General features: G+C 45.1%; 1 protein-coding gene across 3 annotated transcripts in view; it reads right to left on the minus strand.

Moving 5' to 3' along the window:
- The window catches only part of WWC1 (WW and C2 domain containing 1), a 181,092-nt gene that overhangs the window by 96,111 nt on the left and 67,796 nt on the right, over positions 1–17,185 (minus strand). For all 3 annotated transcript variants that reach the window (XM_023218897.1, XM_023218896.1, XM_023218895.1), the window contains exon 2: positions 8,999–9,108. In XM_023218897.1, the coding sequence (XP_023074665.1) occupies positions 8,999–9,108 (110 nt within the window). The remainder of the gene's footprint in view (positions 1–8,998; positions 9,109–17,185) is intronic.

Raw genomic sequence — 17,185 nt, forward strand, 5'->3', positions numbered from 1 at the left:
AAAAAAAAAAAAAAAAAAAAGAGATGAGGTCCCACTATGTTGCCCTGTGCTGCCTTATGTTTTGCTATTGCTGGTCTTGAACTCCTGGGCTCAATGACCCTCTACTTCAGCACCCTGAAGTGCTGGGATTACAGGCATGAGCAACTGTGCCAGCTGCTTCTTAAAGTTGTAGGACTTCTTTACATACTTGGAATATGGGTTCTTTGTCAGATATATGTATTGCAATATTGTCTCCTTATCTGTGGCTTGTCTTTTCAGTTTCTTAATAATGTCTTTTGAGGTTTTAATTTGATGAAACAAAATTTATCAATTTTTCTTTTCTGGTTAGTGCTTTTTATGACTTGTCCAAAAAAACTTTGCCTATAATAAAATCTTGGAGATTTTTCTCCTATGCTTTCTTCTAGATGTTTTATAGTTTTAGCTTTTATGTTTAGGTCTATGGTCCATTTTGAGTTTAATTTTACACATGGTGTGAGGCAAAGGTAGAAGTGGAGGCGTTATTTTTTTTCCATGTGGATACCAGTTGTACCAGCAATTGCTGAAAAGATTATCCTTCAAGGGCATTGGGCCTTTTAAAAGTTCTTTACCTGGTTCTAAAGAGCTGTATTGGCTGGGTGCAGTGGCTCACGCCTGTAATACCAGCACTTTGGGAGACTGAGGCGGGTGGATCGCTTGAGGTCAGGAGTTCAAGACCAGCCTGACCAACATGGCGAAACTCTGTCTCTACTAAAAATACAAAAATTAGGTGGGCGTGGTGGCGCGTGCCTGTAATCCCAGCTACTTAGGAGGCTGAGGCAGGAGAATCACTTGAACCTAGGAGGCAGAGGTTGCAGTGAGCCAAGATCGCATCATTGTACTCCAGCCTGGGTGACAAGAGCGAAACTCCGTCTCAAAAAAAAAAGAAGAGTTGTGTTACTGCTGTTAGTTCTGAACTGTCACACCCTGAGGAGGTCTTCCCACAGCCCAGCCCCTTCTGTTGACACTACCCTTCCTCAAGTCCATCTTACCAAAATAGGTAACTTTATAACTGGCAGGCCCTTTGAGATTGCCTTGGCCACTACGTTTTAGTTCTTGTTTTAATTAGAAGTATACATAGAAACATCAGTGCACCATAAAATTTCCCACATAAAACATCTCCCTCATATCCCTCTTTCCAAAAGCAGCTACTTCCCAAACTTGTATTTGCTTTAGTGCAGGCATCATTGAGAACCACTTCTCCACTTTCTTCTGCTCCATGCTCTAAACCTCTCCCTACAAACACACTCCATACACATTCTCCATACAGCATACATGGCAGTACACTCATGAGCTGTCCATACACCCACCCCTTCCTCCACTTGCCACACACCTGTTTTCTCCACACTGCATACACACCCACGCCGCTAACAATACTGCATTTTCCAAGGGCCTTAGCAACAACAAAAGCAATTCTCTTACAAACATCTGGAGAATATTCAACCTTGTTACTATGCAAAGGAGTGTAAATTCGAAACAATGAAGTAAGAGTTTAAACCTATGATAAATGTATCAAAAATCAAAAGAAATGATGATAGCCCCATACTGATGAAGGTCTGAGGAAAATAGTACCCTCATGGCTTGTGGCAATACAGGCTGATATAATCTTTTGGAAATATTCACCAATCTAGGAAAGTATACTAAAAGCTCCCAAAGTATTTATAACTTCGACTTAAAAATCCTGTACTTGGAAATGAATTTTCAGGAAATTATCACAAAGAAAGTAACATACACAAAGAATCTTCCCTGAGTGCTATTTGAAGTAACTAATAAATAAAAATAAACCAAAAGGTTGGCAATAGGGGCATTACGGTACTTCCATTATATGTTTTACTGTTTACTTTTTCAAAAAATTTAACTTTTAAATTTTAGATTCAGGGGGTACATGTACATGTTTGTTACACGGATGTATTGTATGATGCTGAGGTTTGGGGTATGATTGAACGGGTCATGCAGGTACTGTGCATAGTACCCAATAGGTAGTTTTTCAACTTTTGCCCCCATCTCCCTACCCTCTCTAGTAGTCCCTGCTATCTATTGCTGCCATCTTTTATGTCCATAAGTACCCATTGTTTACCTCCCACTTACAAGTGAGAACATCTGGTATTTGATTGTCTGTTCTTGCGTTAATTTGCTTAGGATAATGGCCTCCAGCTGCATCCATGTGGCAGCAAAGGACATGATTTTTGTTTTTTAATGGCTGTATCGCATTCCATGGTGTATATGTACCACATTTTCTTTATTCAATCCACCACTGATGGGCACTGAGGTTGGTGCCATGTTTTTGATATTAGGAATAGTACTGTAATGAACATATGAGTGCATGTATCTTTTGGTAAAATGATTTCTTTCCTTTTGGATATATAGCTAGTAATAGGACTGCTGGGTTGAATGGTAGTTCTAAGTTCTCTGAGATATCTCCAAACTGCTTTCCACAGTGGTTGAACTAATTTACATTCCCACTGACAGCATATAAGTGTTCTCTTTTCTCCACATCCTCACCAGCATCTGTTGTTTTTTGACTTTTTAATAATAGCCATTCTGACTGGTGTGAGATGGTATCTCACTGTGGTTTTGATTTGCATTTCTCTGATGATCACAGATGTGGAGCATTTTTTCATATGTTTGTTACCCTCTTTTATGTCTTCTTTTGAGAAGTGTCTGTTCATTCTTTTGCTCACTTTTTAATGGGGTTGTTTTTTGCTTGTTGATTTTTTTAAGTTCCTTATAGATTCTGGATATTAGACCTTTACTGGATGCATAGTTTACAAATATTTTCTCCCATTCCATAGGTTGTCTGTTTACTCTGTTGATAGCTTCTTTTGCTATGCAGAAGCTCTTTAGTTTAATTAGGTCCCATTTGTCAATTTTAGTTTTTGTTGCAATTGCTTTTGAGGACTTACTCATAAAATCTTTCCCAAGGCTAACGTACAGAATGGTGTTTCCTAGGTTTTCTTCTAGGCTTCTTATAGTTTGAGGTCTTACATTTAAATCTTTAATCCATTTTGACTTAATTTTTGAATATGGTAAAAGGTAGGGGCCCAGTTTTATTCTTTTGCGTATGGCTAGCCGGCTATCCCAACACCATTTATTGAACAGGAAGTCCTTTCCTTACTGCATATTTTTGTCGACTTAGTTGAAGATCGAATAGCTGTAGGTATGCGGCTTTATTTCTAAATTCTCTATTCTGTTCCATTGGTCTATGTGTCTGCTTTTGTACTAGTATCATGCTGTTTTGGATACTGCAGCCTTATAGTATAGTTTGAAGTTGGATAATATGATGCCTCTGGCTTTGTTCTTTTTGCTTAGATTTGCTTTGGCCATTTGACTCTTTTCTGGCTCAAAATGAATTTAGAATAGTTTTTTCCAATTCTGTGAAAAATGATGTTGGTAGTTTGATATGAATAGCATTGAATCTGCAGATTGATTTATGCAGTATGGCCATTTAAACAATGTTGATTCTTCCGATCCCTGAGCATGGAATGTTTTTCCATTTGTTTGTGTCATCTGTGATTTCTTTCAGCAGTGTGTAGCAGTTCTCCTTGTAAAGATCTTTCACCTCCTTGGCTAGATGTATTCCTAGGTATTTTTGTGTGTGTGTGTGGCTACTGTAAATGGGATTGCATTCTTGATTTGGTTCTCAGTTTGAACATTATTGGTGTATAAAAATGTTATTGATTTTTTATATTTATTTTGTATCCTGAAACTTTACTGAAATCACTTATCAGTTCTAGAAGTCTTTTGGCAGAATCTTTAGGGTTTTCTAGGTATAGAATCACATCAACAGTGAAGAGAGATATTCTGACTTATTTTCCTATTTGGATATCTTCTATTTCTTTCTCCTGCTCTGGCTAGGACTTCCTCCATTATGTGTTAAAATATATTGACACATCCTTTTGATGTATTAAAAATGACAAATATGGGCCAGGCACAGTGGCTCACGCCTGTAATCCCAGCACTTTGGGAGGCCCAGGCAGGAGGATCACCTGTGGTCAGGAGTTTGAGACCAGCCTGGCCAACATGGTGAAACCCAATCGCTACTAAAAATACAAAAATTAGCTAGGCATGGTGGCACATGCCTGTAATTCCAGCTACTCAGGAGGCTGAGGCAGGAGAACTGTTTGAACCCGGGAGGCGGAGGTTGCAGTGAGCCAAGATCACACCACTGCACTACAGCCTGGGGACAGAGCAAGACTCTGTCTAAAAAATAAAGAGACAAATATGAAGATTATATAGTATCCCTTAGATATCTATGATATAGTATGAAGAGAAAACAGACATACAATTTGATCACTGATTAAAACCATCTAATCATGGTATATGTAGATAATCAGTGGGGATACTGAATACTGACATGAAATAATAAAAATGGCTTATGTTTTAGAAACAATTGTCTGTAGGCTGGGCATAGTGGCTCACATCTGTATTCCCAGCACTTTGGGAGGCCAAGGTGGGTGGATCACCTGAGGTTAGGAGTTTGAGATCAGCCTGGCCAGCATGGTGAAACCCCATCTCTACTAAAATTACAAAAATTAGCTGGGCGTGGAGGCGGGCGCCTGTAATCCCAGCTACTTGGGAGGCTGAGGCAGGAGAATCGCTTGAGCCTGGAAGGTGGAGGTTGCAGTGAGCCGAGATCCGCCACTGTACTCCAGCCTGGGAGACAGAACGAGACTCCATCTAAAAAAAAAAAAAAAAAAGGAAAAGAAAAGAAAAAAAGGAAAAAAAGAAAGAGTTGTCTGCACTGCTGCTTCCAATTTCTCCCCTCTGTTTTATTTTAGACTCACTCTAGTCAGGCTTTTGCCCCCAGTCCTTGTCCAAAGCTGCCCTCCAAAGTCAGGGTCACCCAGGTTGCTACATCTATTGGTCTATCCTTGGTCCTCTTTGTATTTGCCCTGTTAGAAGCATTCGACACTGTTGGCAGTTCTCTGCTTGATACGTTTCCTTCACACGGCTTCCAATACATTCGGTTTCTCTCCTTTGTTTCTGATCACTCTTTCTCAGAATCATTGCTGCTTTTCCTCTTCTTACCACCCTCTGTTGTCTGGAGACCCATGGCTTATTCCTTGGTCCTCTCCTCTGCTTCATTTCCAACCAACTTAATGTCTTTACATACTAGCTATATGCCAGCAACTCTCAAATACTTATCTTCAGCCCAGATCTCTCTCCTAAACTCCAGATTGGTATATCAAACTGTCAAGCCACATGTCCTCTCAGATAGGTAATAGGCATCTAAGTCTCAGCGTGTTCAAATGAACTCCTGCTCTTCCTTCCTAAGTCTATTCCCCCTGCAGTTCTCTCCACTTGGTTGACAGCAACTCCATCCTTCTAGTTGCTCAGCTCCAGAAGTTATTCTTTCCTTTTTCTCTTACACTTTGCATGCAATCTATCGGGAAATCCTGCTGTCTTTACCTAGAAAATGCATCCAGCACCTGACCAATCTTCATCCTGACCACTGCTACAGCCCTGGTCTAGGGTGCCCGGACTGTGGCATCTGTCACTCACAAGTGCCTCCGCCCTTGCCCTAGTAAGCTGTATTCTCAGCATGGCAGTCAGATTGGCCCTTTTAAGGCATAAGTCAGATCATGTTACTCATCTGTTTAAAACTCTCCAATGGCTCACTCCCATCCCACACAGAGCAAGAGCTAGGCCTCTGGGGCAGACCACTAACCGACCTCTACTCTGCTGCACTCTGTCCTGATGTCCTTCTCCCCTCTCCTCACTCATTATGCTACATGTACACTTGCCTCTTTGCTATCCCTTGACCAAGCTATATATGTGATCACACTCTAGAGTGCTTGTTCTATCTATGCTTTCTATCTGAAATGCTCTCTCACCTCATTCAAGTCTTAGCTCAAATCTCATTTTCTCAACAAGATCTTCTTCCCTGAAGACCATATTTAATGGTACTCTTGGTCATCATTACCACTGCCCTTTCTTCACCACCCCCAAACACACCTCAGCTCCCTCACTTTGCTCCTTTTCTGTGTACTGAACATTCTCTAATATACTACGTAAGCTACTTATTTATTTTTTGTCTCTCCTGCCAAAATGAAATTTCTGTAAGAGCAAGGATCTTTGCCATTTTGTACTCTCATGTATCACAAGCTCCCAGAACAGTTGGCCAATAAACATTTGCTAAATGAACGAATGTTCAATGGTGAATGTATGAGCAAACTGTTGTTTGATTATATTGTGCCTATACCTCTTTTTTTTTTTTTTTTGAAGAGTCTTGCTCTGTTGCCCAAGCTGGAGTGCAGTGGCGGGATCTCAGCTCACTGCAAGCTCCACCTTCTGGGTTCACGCCATTCTGCCTCAGCCTCCTGAGCAGCTGGGACTACAGGCGCCCACCAACACACGCTGCTAATTTTTTGTTTTTTTATTTTTATTTTTTTGAGACAGAGTCTCGCCCTGTCGCCCAGGCTGGAGTGCAGTGGCACAATCTCTGCTCACTGCAAGCTCCGCTGCCGCCCGGGTTCACGCCATTCTCCTGCCTCAGCCTCCCGAGAAGCTGGGACTACAGGCGTCCGCCACCACGCCTAGCTAATTTTTTTTTTGTATTTTTAGTAGAGACGGGGTTTCACCATGTTTGCCAGGATGGTCTCAATCTCCTGACCTCGTGATCCACCTGCCTCGGCCTCCCAAAGTGCTGGGATTACAGGCGTGAGCCACCGTGCCCAGCCAATTTTTTGTATCTTTAATAGAGACAGGGTTTCACCGCGTTAGCCAGAATGGTCTCGATCTCCCGACCTTGTGATCCACCCACCTCGGCCTCCCAAAGTGCTGGGATTATAGGCGTGAGCCAGTGCGCCTGGCCTTTTTTTTTTTTTTTTTTTTTTTAAGAGACAAGGCCTTGCTATGTTGCCCAGACTAGCCTTGAACTCTTGGGTTCAAATGATCCTCCTGCCTCAGCCTCCCAAGTACCTGCGACTACAGACACATGTAACTGTGCCCGATATTATGTCTATAACTCTTAAGAGAATTTCAGTCCACGAACAATGCACACACAGAACTGGTCCAAGTGCATAGCTCTGAATGCCTGGGCCTTGGTGCTCATATTCCTACTATATTGGTATCAATGGCTCCATCTACTGAGGTGGTCCCCCACATCCAACCAGACCACCTCAAATCAAGAGGAAACCAGTAGCCTGACAGTTTATGAAACTACCAGATAGAATTCTTCCTGCTATGGCCCCATTTAATCACCCCCATATACCCCATTTCTGCCTTCATTCCCTCAAGAATAAACTCTGCCACGACCTGCTACTTTCTTCCATTTCTCCAACAGCTCCCAGAAGCACCTTGAAATTCCACTCCCGCCATGAGATTTAATGAGGGGGATGCACTCAGCAATTAGAAACAGGAAAAGACTGATTAGGGCTCCTGCACATCAGTGTTTAACCCAGCATCCCATGCAGCCCTCCAAGCATTAACCTCATTCCCCATACACACTCAATTAGGCATATTTACTTCTCATTATCCAGGACGCAATCATGAGTGCTAATAAAAACCTTTGCTACCCCCAACAATGCAATTAATGCCATTAGCTGTCTCTCAGAAGCTCTTCTACATTTTGGTGCCAACAACAGTCCACTCATTCACCCATTTATTCATGCATTCATGCACGTATGCCCTTTTCTATTTAGCACAGGTTAAGTTCACACCTACTACGTGCCTTACCAGGCAAAGGCCTGGGACTAGAGAGATGAATTAGACACAGTCTCTGCTCTAGGAGACCTGCAACAACAGGCAAATGATCATAATACAGGGTGATGAAGGGCACAAGAGAGGTGTGGCTAGGGTGCTACTGAAACCCAGAAGAGGAAGTAGATGGAGAAGTACAACTTTATTCTCCAGGACCAGTTCAAATCCCAGCCCTGCCACATTTTAGCTGTGAGTCTTAAGTAGTCAATTAACTCTAAATCCCATTTATGACATGGGGATGATCATCTCACCGTCCCACCAGGAATTGGGAGGATTAAAAGAGATAATGCCTATCAAGTGCTCAGCGCAGGACATGGCACAGACGGTGTGCTCAGTAAACAGAGGCTATTAGGATTTGATGCCCTAGCCTCAGCCTTCAGACTTTGCTAGGCACATCCCATTTCATTCCATTTTCTTCTTGCCTGAGAGGATTAAGGGGATGCTACAGTTCAGAAGGCTGAGAGTGAGGCAGAAAAATCCCTTTCTTCTGTACACATGGACAAGTGGGACAGCAAATTTCAGAGAACAGTCCTGGCCAACAGGGTGCTCAATGGATGAGGCCCAAACACATATAAAGTCTCCCCTGCTGGAGGACTGCTCCCTGGGTTTCTCCACCTGTCAGACAACCTGCTTCTTTTCTCAAGTCATTCCTCCATGATAGTCTGAGACAGAGGTACTAGGAATCTTTGTAATGGATCAGGATACTTGGATCACAGATATGAAGTGAGCATGGGCTGACTGGTATGACGGGCCAGACATACACACACACATACACACACACACACTCTCTCTTGCCAATCCACTACGGACACATATGCATACGTGCTGTGGGGGGCCTGCTAGGGCTCTGGCTGCTCTAAGATGGTCTGGCAAGGACAATGACACATCTTTCTTTTAGCGGGAAAAAAAGGTATGCCCATAAATTTATATATGTAAATATATACGTGCATATGTACACATACACACACACAAACACACGATTAGAAAATTTCTGGAATGATATACAAGAAACTGTTCGCAATGGCTGCTCCCATAAAATTGGGGAGATGGATTGTGAGAGGAGTTTTAGATTCTATTAAAAACCCTTCTAAACTGTTATTTTTACACGAGCATACATTATCTATCTATATCTACATCGACGTTTCTATCTACATCTATATAAAACAAAATACAATCTGGCTCCAAGAGTCTGCAAGTGGTTCTTCCAGACTTGGAGGGAGGGTGGGCTTGGAGGTAGAGGGATGAAGAGGGCACAGGGAAGGGAGGACCATCAGGAACTTACTGGTGTTGTGGTCTATGAAGTAATCTCCAACCTGTGGGTCATATGCCTCTTCCCATCCTAGCGGCAACTCATCACTAATGCAGTCAGCAAAGGTGAGCGGTTTGGTGTACCTGGCAAGGGAGAGGAGAAACAGACTCCATCAGCCTACAATCCCCAAACGCCTACAACTTGCTGCTTCTCTGGGCCTCTTGTTTTTCTGGGCTGGCTCAACAGATCCAGAAGTTTTGCACTGCAGCAGCACCACCTCTGTTGTCCCCTTTGTTCCCGGGAAGGTGAACACATAGCCGCAGCGGCAGGATAAGATCACCCTGTAGGGGAGGCAGGGAATCTGTGTTCTGGTCCCAACTTTGCCACTCCTTTGGAAGTGACTGGAGCAAGTCACCTTCCTTCTTTGGGCCTTTGTTTCTGCATCTCTGATTGAGGGTTTGCAGGAAAAGGGTCTAAGGTCAAGTCTTGTTTCTAGACTTGGACTCCAGCCCCCCTTGGCTCTTCCACCTGCAACTCACTCAGCCACCCCACCTCCAATCCTTATCCTGGCTCTGTCTCATGCCTGTCATGCTCACTTGCACTTTGGAAGGCTGGCTTGCCGCAACATCAAGAATAGCACATGTTCCATCCCTGTGAGTTTGGCCAATGAGCAATATTTATTTTCCTCTTGAGCTGATTCCCAAATGCTTGCACCCACAACGGCGCTTCCCTAGACAATCCAGGCCAAACTGATCTTTTAGCAATAACCGCTCTCTATGTCCCCATCTTGTGGGGAGTGAAATGGTAGTAATCACCAAGTCTCAGTGGCTAAATCAAATAAACAAATCACTCAACTAAACTAACAAAGGCTTATCAGTGCCGGAAAACTATCACAAACGATTTGTCAAGTATTTAAACCAGAGTATGGGAAGCTGGGAATCTGGGTATACGAGATTCAGCCTGGGTGGCCCCTCCAGACAGTCACTTTGGTTTCTTCCCATTGCTGCCTCTGCCTAAAATACATATTCTACAACCTCCTTCTCCTGTCTGCTTCCTACCCGATCCCAATTCTGGAAGCCCAGAAGGTTCTGCTTCAGATTCTTTCTTTAGATTGGCAAAGTGAAGTACAATGGGACAGGATGGGAGATGACTGGGCTGGGGTCTAGGTATTTCTCATCAAGAGCTTCCTTCCAAGGAAGAGACTTGCTAGATATGTCCCCTCCCAACAGCTCCCCTGCTGCTGCATATGGATCATCACCTTTTAAATTCCTTCCTGTGGATTAATTAAATGATTTTAATCAATGGTACAACCAAGCTACAGAATCCTGTGTCCAGCACAATTGGTGCTCAATAAATATTTGTGCAATGGGGCCCAGCACAGTGATTCATGCCCACAATCCCAGCACTTTGGGAGGCTGAGGTGGGTGGATCACTTGAGGTCAAGAGTTTGAGACCAGCCTGGTCAATGTGGTGAAACTCTGTCTCTAGTGAAAATGCAAAAATCAGCTGGGCGTGGTGGCTGGTGCCTGTAATCCCAGCTACTCAGGAAGCTGAGGCAGAAGAACCTGGGAAGTGGAGGATGCAGTGAGTCAAGATCGCACTATTGCACTCCAGCCTGGGTGACAGTGCAAAACTCTGTGTCAAAAAAAAAAAAAAAAAAAAAAAGCGCAGTGGGTGAATAATGTAATGAATACACAGGAAAAACCAAAAAAAGATGAGGCTTACACTCTCCTGCCCTCTAAAACTCACTCCAAATCCAACTTAAAGAAAAATACATGAAGAAAGGAACGCTGAAAGAGCCCTGGCTGGATAGGACCTGGTGTGTTCATGTACCACTACACACCCAGGGTCTGCAGGCTATGAAAAATATCTTTTGGTTGAATGAATGAATACCCAGAAGCTTCTGACAGTAATTTACTGCTGCACTGTGGAAGGCTGCTGGTTCCATGAGGATGAGGCCAGAGGTATGTGATGTGCAACACACTATGTGCTAAATTAGCCGGGTATGGTGGTGCGTACCTGTAGTCCCGGCTACTCGGGAGGCTGAGGTGGAAGAACCGCTTGAGCCCAGGAGTTGGAGGCTGCAGTTAGCTGCGATGGCACCACTGCACTACAAGCTGGGCAACAGAGCATGACCCTGCCTCTAAAACACAACCACCGCCACCACCACCACCATCAGCAATAAAACAAATAAGGGTTTAGTAGGCATCACTTACTGGCTGTGTGAATTAGGCAACTTATTTTACTTCTCTGAGCCTCAGTATTCTTATCTGTATAAGGAGGACAGTACTAACTCTCCGGTTGTTGGGTGGGTTAAATAAGGCCTGTTTGTGAGTACTTTTAGCACAGGTGCCAGTGTGAATGGGCACTCAAAAATCATTAGTTATCCTTACCTCCATTACCAGAAGGAGAAACTGAGGCAAAGAAAGACTAAATAACATTCTCAATGTCAAAGACAAAGCTGGGATTTCAAGCAAGGTGGCTGGTCTCCAGGGTCCCTGCAGGGAGCTACCAGATTCTCTTGAAAGTTGACACCTTCAATGCATCTCCTAAGCCCCATGGGAAAACACAAGCCACCGTTTTGGAGTAGAAGGAGGGAAAACGGGCTCGACACAGGTGATGGGGACTTTCCTTAGCTCAGGATGCACTTGGTTCAGGAGCACCTGCTCCAAATGACCTGGATGAAGTTTCCCCAAAGCCATCTCCAGGCCACCTGCCACCGCCCCCCACGCCCTGCCAGATGTCAGAAACAAAAGGCCACTTCCCTCAGTGTCTTGCTCAAAGTTCTTTAAGTGGTTTGTTCCCTCTTCCTTATGGAGAATGAAGACCAGCGACCAAGAGCAAAAAGCCTCATCTAACATCACCTCATCTAACAAAGCCTTGAAAGGGGCTCTGAGGGAAAGCTCCACACACAGGTATGCCTTCCATGGGGAGTGACTCCACGGCTGATGACAGGTCGATCTGTGGGGAAACAGGCATGGTCAGGCCACCAGTCAGATCATTCTTTCTCGCTCATTCCTCCACCTGCACTGTGTCCAGAGAAGTCCCACCTACCAGCAGAGGTATGAATCTTATATAGACAGTTTGCAACCCAGAAAACCATGAAGATACGTCCCCTTCCCAACAGCTCCCCTGTTTCTGCATATGGATCATCACTTTTCAAAATTCCTCCTTGGAGATTAAGTGATTTTAATCAGTGGTGCATCTAAGCTACAGAATACTGTGTCTGGCACAATTGGTGCTCAATAAATATTTGTGCATCGGTGAATAAAGTAATTAATATGTAGGAACAATAAAAAAATGAAGTGTTCTGGCCAGGTGTGGTGGCTCATGCCTGTAATTCCAGCTACTTGGGAGGCTGAGGCAGGAGAATTGCTTGAATCTGGGAGGTGGAGGTTGCGGTGAGCCGAGATCATGCCACTGCACTCCAGCCTGGGTAACAAGAACAAAATTCTGTCTCAAAAAAAAAAAAAAAAAAAAAAAAAAAAGATGAAGTGTTCTTTATTTTGCTAACATGAAAGATGCTCTCAATATACTCTGAGAAAAACAACACTGTTGAAAGATAAAAGCTACAGGATAGTGTTACAGTATGACATTTTGCCTGAAGAGTGTATGTGTGTGTGTTAGTAAAGAAACTGGAAAGAGACACATTAAAATGCTAACTGAATGTAGGGATTTCAGTGTAATTTTCTTTCTTTTCTTTCTTGCTTTTTTTTTTTAACTAATGTATTTGCTGTGTTCATATATTAATCATAACTAAAATGTTGACTAATGGCTAACTCTAGGCCTAGAAAGCAAGCTGTGTATGTGACATTCCCTTTCCAGGCAGCAGGTTCTCTTACTGTTTTGCAAATAAGAAAACATGCTTGACATCAGTTAGTAAACACCAGAGGTATAACCTGAAGTTCCACTGCCAGATTCCAAAACTCGAGCTCTGCTAATAAAAATTAACAAGACAAAGTGAGTCTCAGAACAATCTGGAACACAGAGCAAGCTCTGCTAGAGGTACAGACAGTGAAACGAGACCAGAGGGACACCTGAAGCAGGCAAAAGGCATGGGGACTTTAGCATATTTGGGACCTTCAGTTATCTATGTGTTGGTGCAAGGATATTCAAAAGACCTGGGAAATCCATGGCAGCTTAATAAAAAGGCAATTAAGTGTTTCAAAGTCAGCTGGATGCAGTGGCTCACTCCTGTAATCCCAGCATTTGGGAGGCTGAGGCAGGTGGATCACCTGAGGTCAGGAGTTCAAGACCAGCCTGGCCAACATGGTCAAACTCCATCTCTACTAAAAATACAAAAATTAGCCAGGCATGGTGGCAGGCACTTGTAATCCCAACTACTCGGGAGGCTGAGCCAGGAGAATCGCTTGAACCTGGGAGGTGGAGGCTGTAGTGAGCTGAGATCATGCCAATGCACTCCAGAGCAATATTACATCTCAAAAAAAAAAAAAAAAAAAGTGTTTCAAAGTCATTAATACAAATGATTTACTGAGCCTGCTGGGTGTGAGGATGGAGATGGGGTTATGAGGATGGGACTGAAACACTGAAAATGTGTCACTATCTGGAAAACCATTAACTCCACTGATTGTTCCAGCCTTACACATTGAGAAGTCAGAGCTAAATACATTTGTTAGCTCCAAGCATCAGTAATGTGACAGACATGTGGATACCCTACCAGGGCACAATGCTGACTCCACTTGCAGTGAGCCTAGACACTGTGCCCAAGAGCAATAAAGCAGAGGGAGGCAAGAGGACCCAAAGCTAGAAGGAGAGGGCAAAGGAAAGAGAAACACTTTGGGTTTGATATTGTCATTCTCCTTTGATGCAATCACGGGGGAAATGCCAGAGGGCTGACTGACTGATATCCTGACTCCCAGAGCTCTTCCATGGGAAACAAGGAAGCTCCTATGGAAGGCTATGCAACTTACAAGAAATCTGGACAGCAAGATTCTCTCTGGAACAAATGCCAAGAGGGAGATGAATTATTCAGTGTGTAGAGATGTGTCATTCAGGATGAAGAGATGTGTTTTTGGCTGCACAAAGATTTAAACAGACACACTCACACACAGATATGTGCACACACTCACTCTTCCTGCCAGTTAAGGAGAGGAATTGTCCATTTAAACCAGCCACCCCCACTCCCCCGGGGAACTGTGGGTGCTCCTCTGGCCTGAAATGTTTCACCTTGGGCAAGTGCTAAGGATGCAACCTGGGAAGAAATGTCCGCTTTCAGATGTGGCCAGGACTTGGGGGCCTGCCTGGAACTTCCAGCCCCCACCCTCGGGTGAAGCAATTCACCACCATCCAGCCTGGTTCAGTTGGTCCCTGCTTCCAGCCTCCACATCTCGGGCTGCCGAAAACCCCAATTGTGAAATCAAATGACCCAGATGCTGGAGGGGCAAGAGGGGAGGGTGCCAGACAAGAACGAGTTCTGCCTCTTCTTAATTACAAATCTCTAAAGGAGCACAAACATTCCTGAATATTTCTCAACAGGCCCTCCTGGAAAAAACGGCCGGATGTGTCGCCGTGGAGACAGGTAGGTTCTGCCAGGAGCACCCTACAAACAGCACACAGGCACACCTGTCGGGGAGAGCCGCCTGGGGGGGCTGGAAGCCTCCCTTACCCTCCTCTCAGGGGCAACCACCAGTGGGTAACTGGTAGTCACTTTCCTACGGGCTGTGGGGACATGAGACCACGGTGGGCATTTGGTATTCTGACAATGTGCCTTTTCTAAGGAGGCGGCTCAGAGGAGGAGAGGAAAGCCTTCTGCCAAGTCTAATACTGGGTGGTGATTCTCTCGGGACTGAAGAATGCATACCCTATCTTTCATGTTCCTAGTGTTTCCCGAGCAAGCCCCAGCTTCCCACAGTAACCTCTTTATTACCGTCCAGCAGGATGCTGGCCTGCTCTCTCTGAGGGCTGGCTGGGCGGGATCACTTTCTAAAGGGCTCTCCAGACTCCAAGCCAAGAACTGTCCAAACTCAGCCGAACCTCTCCTCCCCAGCCCAGGCACAATGGCCAGGCTGGTTCTTCCCGCCCCGGGCTGTTTCACACGCATAGTTCCCATAGCTGAGGTTGCACAATTCCTGATAACGCTTCTCCACCTGGGGCTGCTGCAGAGCACCATTTCTAAGCAGTCCCTTCACCTTTCACTCCGGGGACACCAGAGTGAACAGGAAGAAAGGCAATGTTTGAAGTCCTCCTTCCTTTCATTCAGTTTGGTTCAGACGCTTTTATTCATTGTCTAACAAATCTGGGGATGATAAAAATAACCATCTCTCAAGTTTGTTAGGAGAGCTGAACACATGACACACAGCAGAGCCTTCGTTAACACCAGCTACAGAGGAAAGAGACAGATAGGGCCTTGCCCTTACAGTCTAGAGGGCGAGATGCACCCTGGCCAGAAGCAAATCAACAGGGCCATTTCAGAGAGATCCATGCTATTCAGGTGAAGTGGAGGCGGAGGTTGGCTGTGGGGGCTCTGGGGCCTGGGTATGCACTTTGGATCATTCCTCTGAGCACTGCCCTTGTGTTGAGCTGGAGGGTGACCCAGAGAAACTCTCTGCCTCACGCTCCACTCTCATCCTTCCACCCTCATTTCAATCGATCCACCAAACAACAAGAATGTATCAAGTGGGTATGGCACCCCAGGCCCATGCTAGGCACTACGAGGGCTCAGACACTTGAAGAAGCCATGTTTCTGCCTCCAGGGGCTGAGGGTCTGGCCGGGGAACAAGACTCACACTCCAAACAGGCAGGGAGTCATCCCCACAACATTCCATGGGAGTGTATGTGGCTGTAACGCTACCCGTGGCCTGAGCCACAGGTAATTAGAGGATGCAGGGATATTTAATAAGGCGCTAGGTAAGCAGTATAGATGTGAAAGGCCAACGGGCCAAAGGGCATGGAGAGAATGCAGCAATGGGGTGTAGTCAGGGAGGGTTGGGGAGGGGAGGAGGAAAGAGAGCTGTGGTCAGCTCCATGGTTAAGGAGGAGGCAGGGTAGATGTTACCCACAAAGGCTCAGGAATGGGATGCAAGGCTGAAACCCAGGCTCCGCCTCTTCCAAAACTGTGGGTGGGTTATGTAACCTGCTTGAGAGGAGTTTTCTTCTCTTTGAAACTTACACGGGAAGTCTCACTCTAGTAAGAGTGTTGTGGGGAACCCGGCCGGGCGCAGTGGCTCAAGCCTGTAATCCCAGCACTTTGGGAGGCCGAGACAGGCGGATCACGAGGTCAGGAGATCGAGACCATCCTGGCTAACACGGTGAAACCCCGTCTCTACTAAAAATACAAAAAAAAACTAGCCGGGCGAGGTGGCAGGCGCCTGTAGTCCCAGCTACTCCGGAGGCTGAGGCAGGAGAATGGCGTGAACCCGGGAGGTGGAGCTTGCAGTGAGCTGAGATCCGGCCACTGCACTCCAGCCCGGGCGGCAGAGCAAGACTCCGTCTCAAAAAAGAAAAAAAAAAAAAGAGTGTTGTGGGGATTAAATGAGATAACCTATACAGTATCTAGCGCCGGGTCAGGCACAAGACAAACCCTTGATAAATGTAGGTTGTAAACATAATCAGAGGGTTCTGTGCATCGTGAAGAATCAGGTCACCCTTCATTTCAAATCCTTAACACGTGAGCTATCATCACCACCATCACCACCATCACCACCCCCACCATTATCAGTCTTCACCCTAAGAGATACACGGTGGTGGTTAAAACTCACAGGTCTGGAGTCAGACATTTGGGTCCCAATGCAGGCACTATCACTCATTAGCTCAGTCCCCTTGGGCATTAACTCTAACCTGTGTGGCTTTGTTTCCTCATCCATAAGATGGCGGTGCTCAAAGTCGCTGCTGCGTTAAAATGAGCTGTGCTGACCACATGGCATTCAGGGCTCAATCTACATCGGCTGTTAGGATGAGTTAGGTTTTACACCCCATTTTCATGATGGGGAAACTGAAGCAAAATAATTGTCCTGGCTTGCACAGCTAATAAACCTTGCACTGTACTCTATCACCTCCCTTCCTGGAGGAGCTGGGACTGCTTAAACCATCTTTTTTCTTTTTTTTTTTTTTTAAAAGGAGTCTTGCTCAATCACCCAGGCTGGAGTGCAGTGGCGTGATCTCAGCTCACTGCAGTCTCCACCTCCCAGGGTTCAAGTGATTTTCCTGCCTCAGCCTCCTGAGTAGCTGGGAGTACTCATGCTATCATGCCAGGCTAATTTT

This window comes from Piliocolobus tephrosceles, chromosome 4 (assembly GCF_002776525.5).
Source record: "Piliocolobus tephrosceles isolate RC106 chromosome 4, ASM277652v3, whole genome shotgun sequence".
Classification (NCBI taxonomy): domain Eukaryota; kingdom Metazoa; phylum Chordata; class Mammalia; order Primates; family Cercopithecidae; genus Piliocolobus; species Piliocolobus tephrosceles.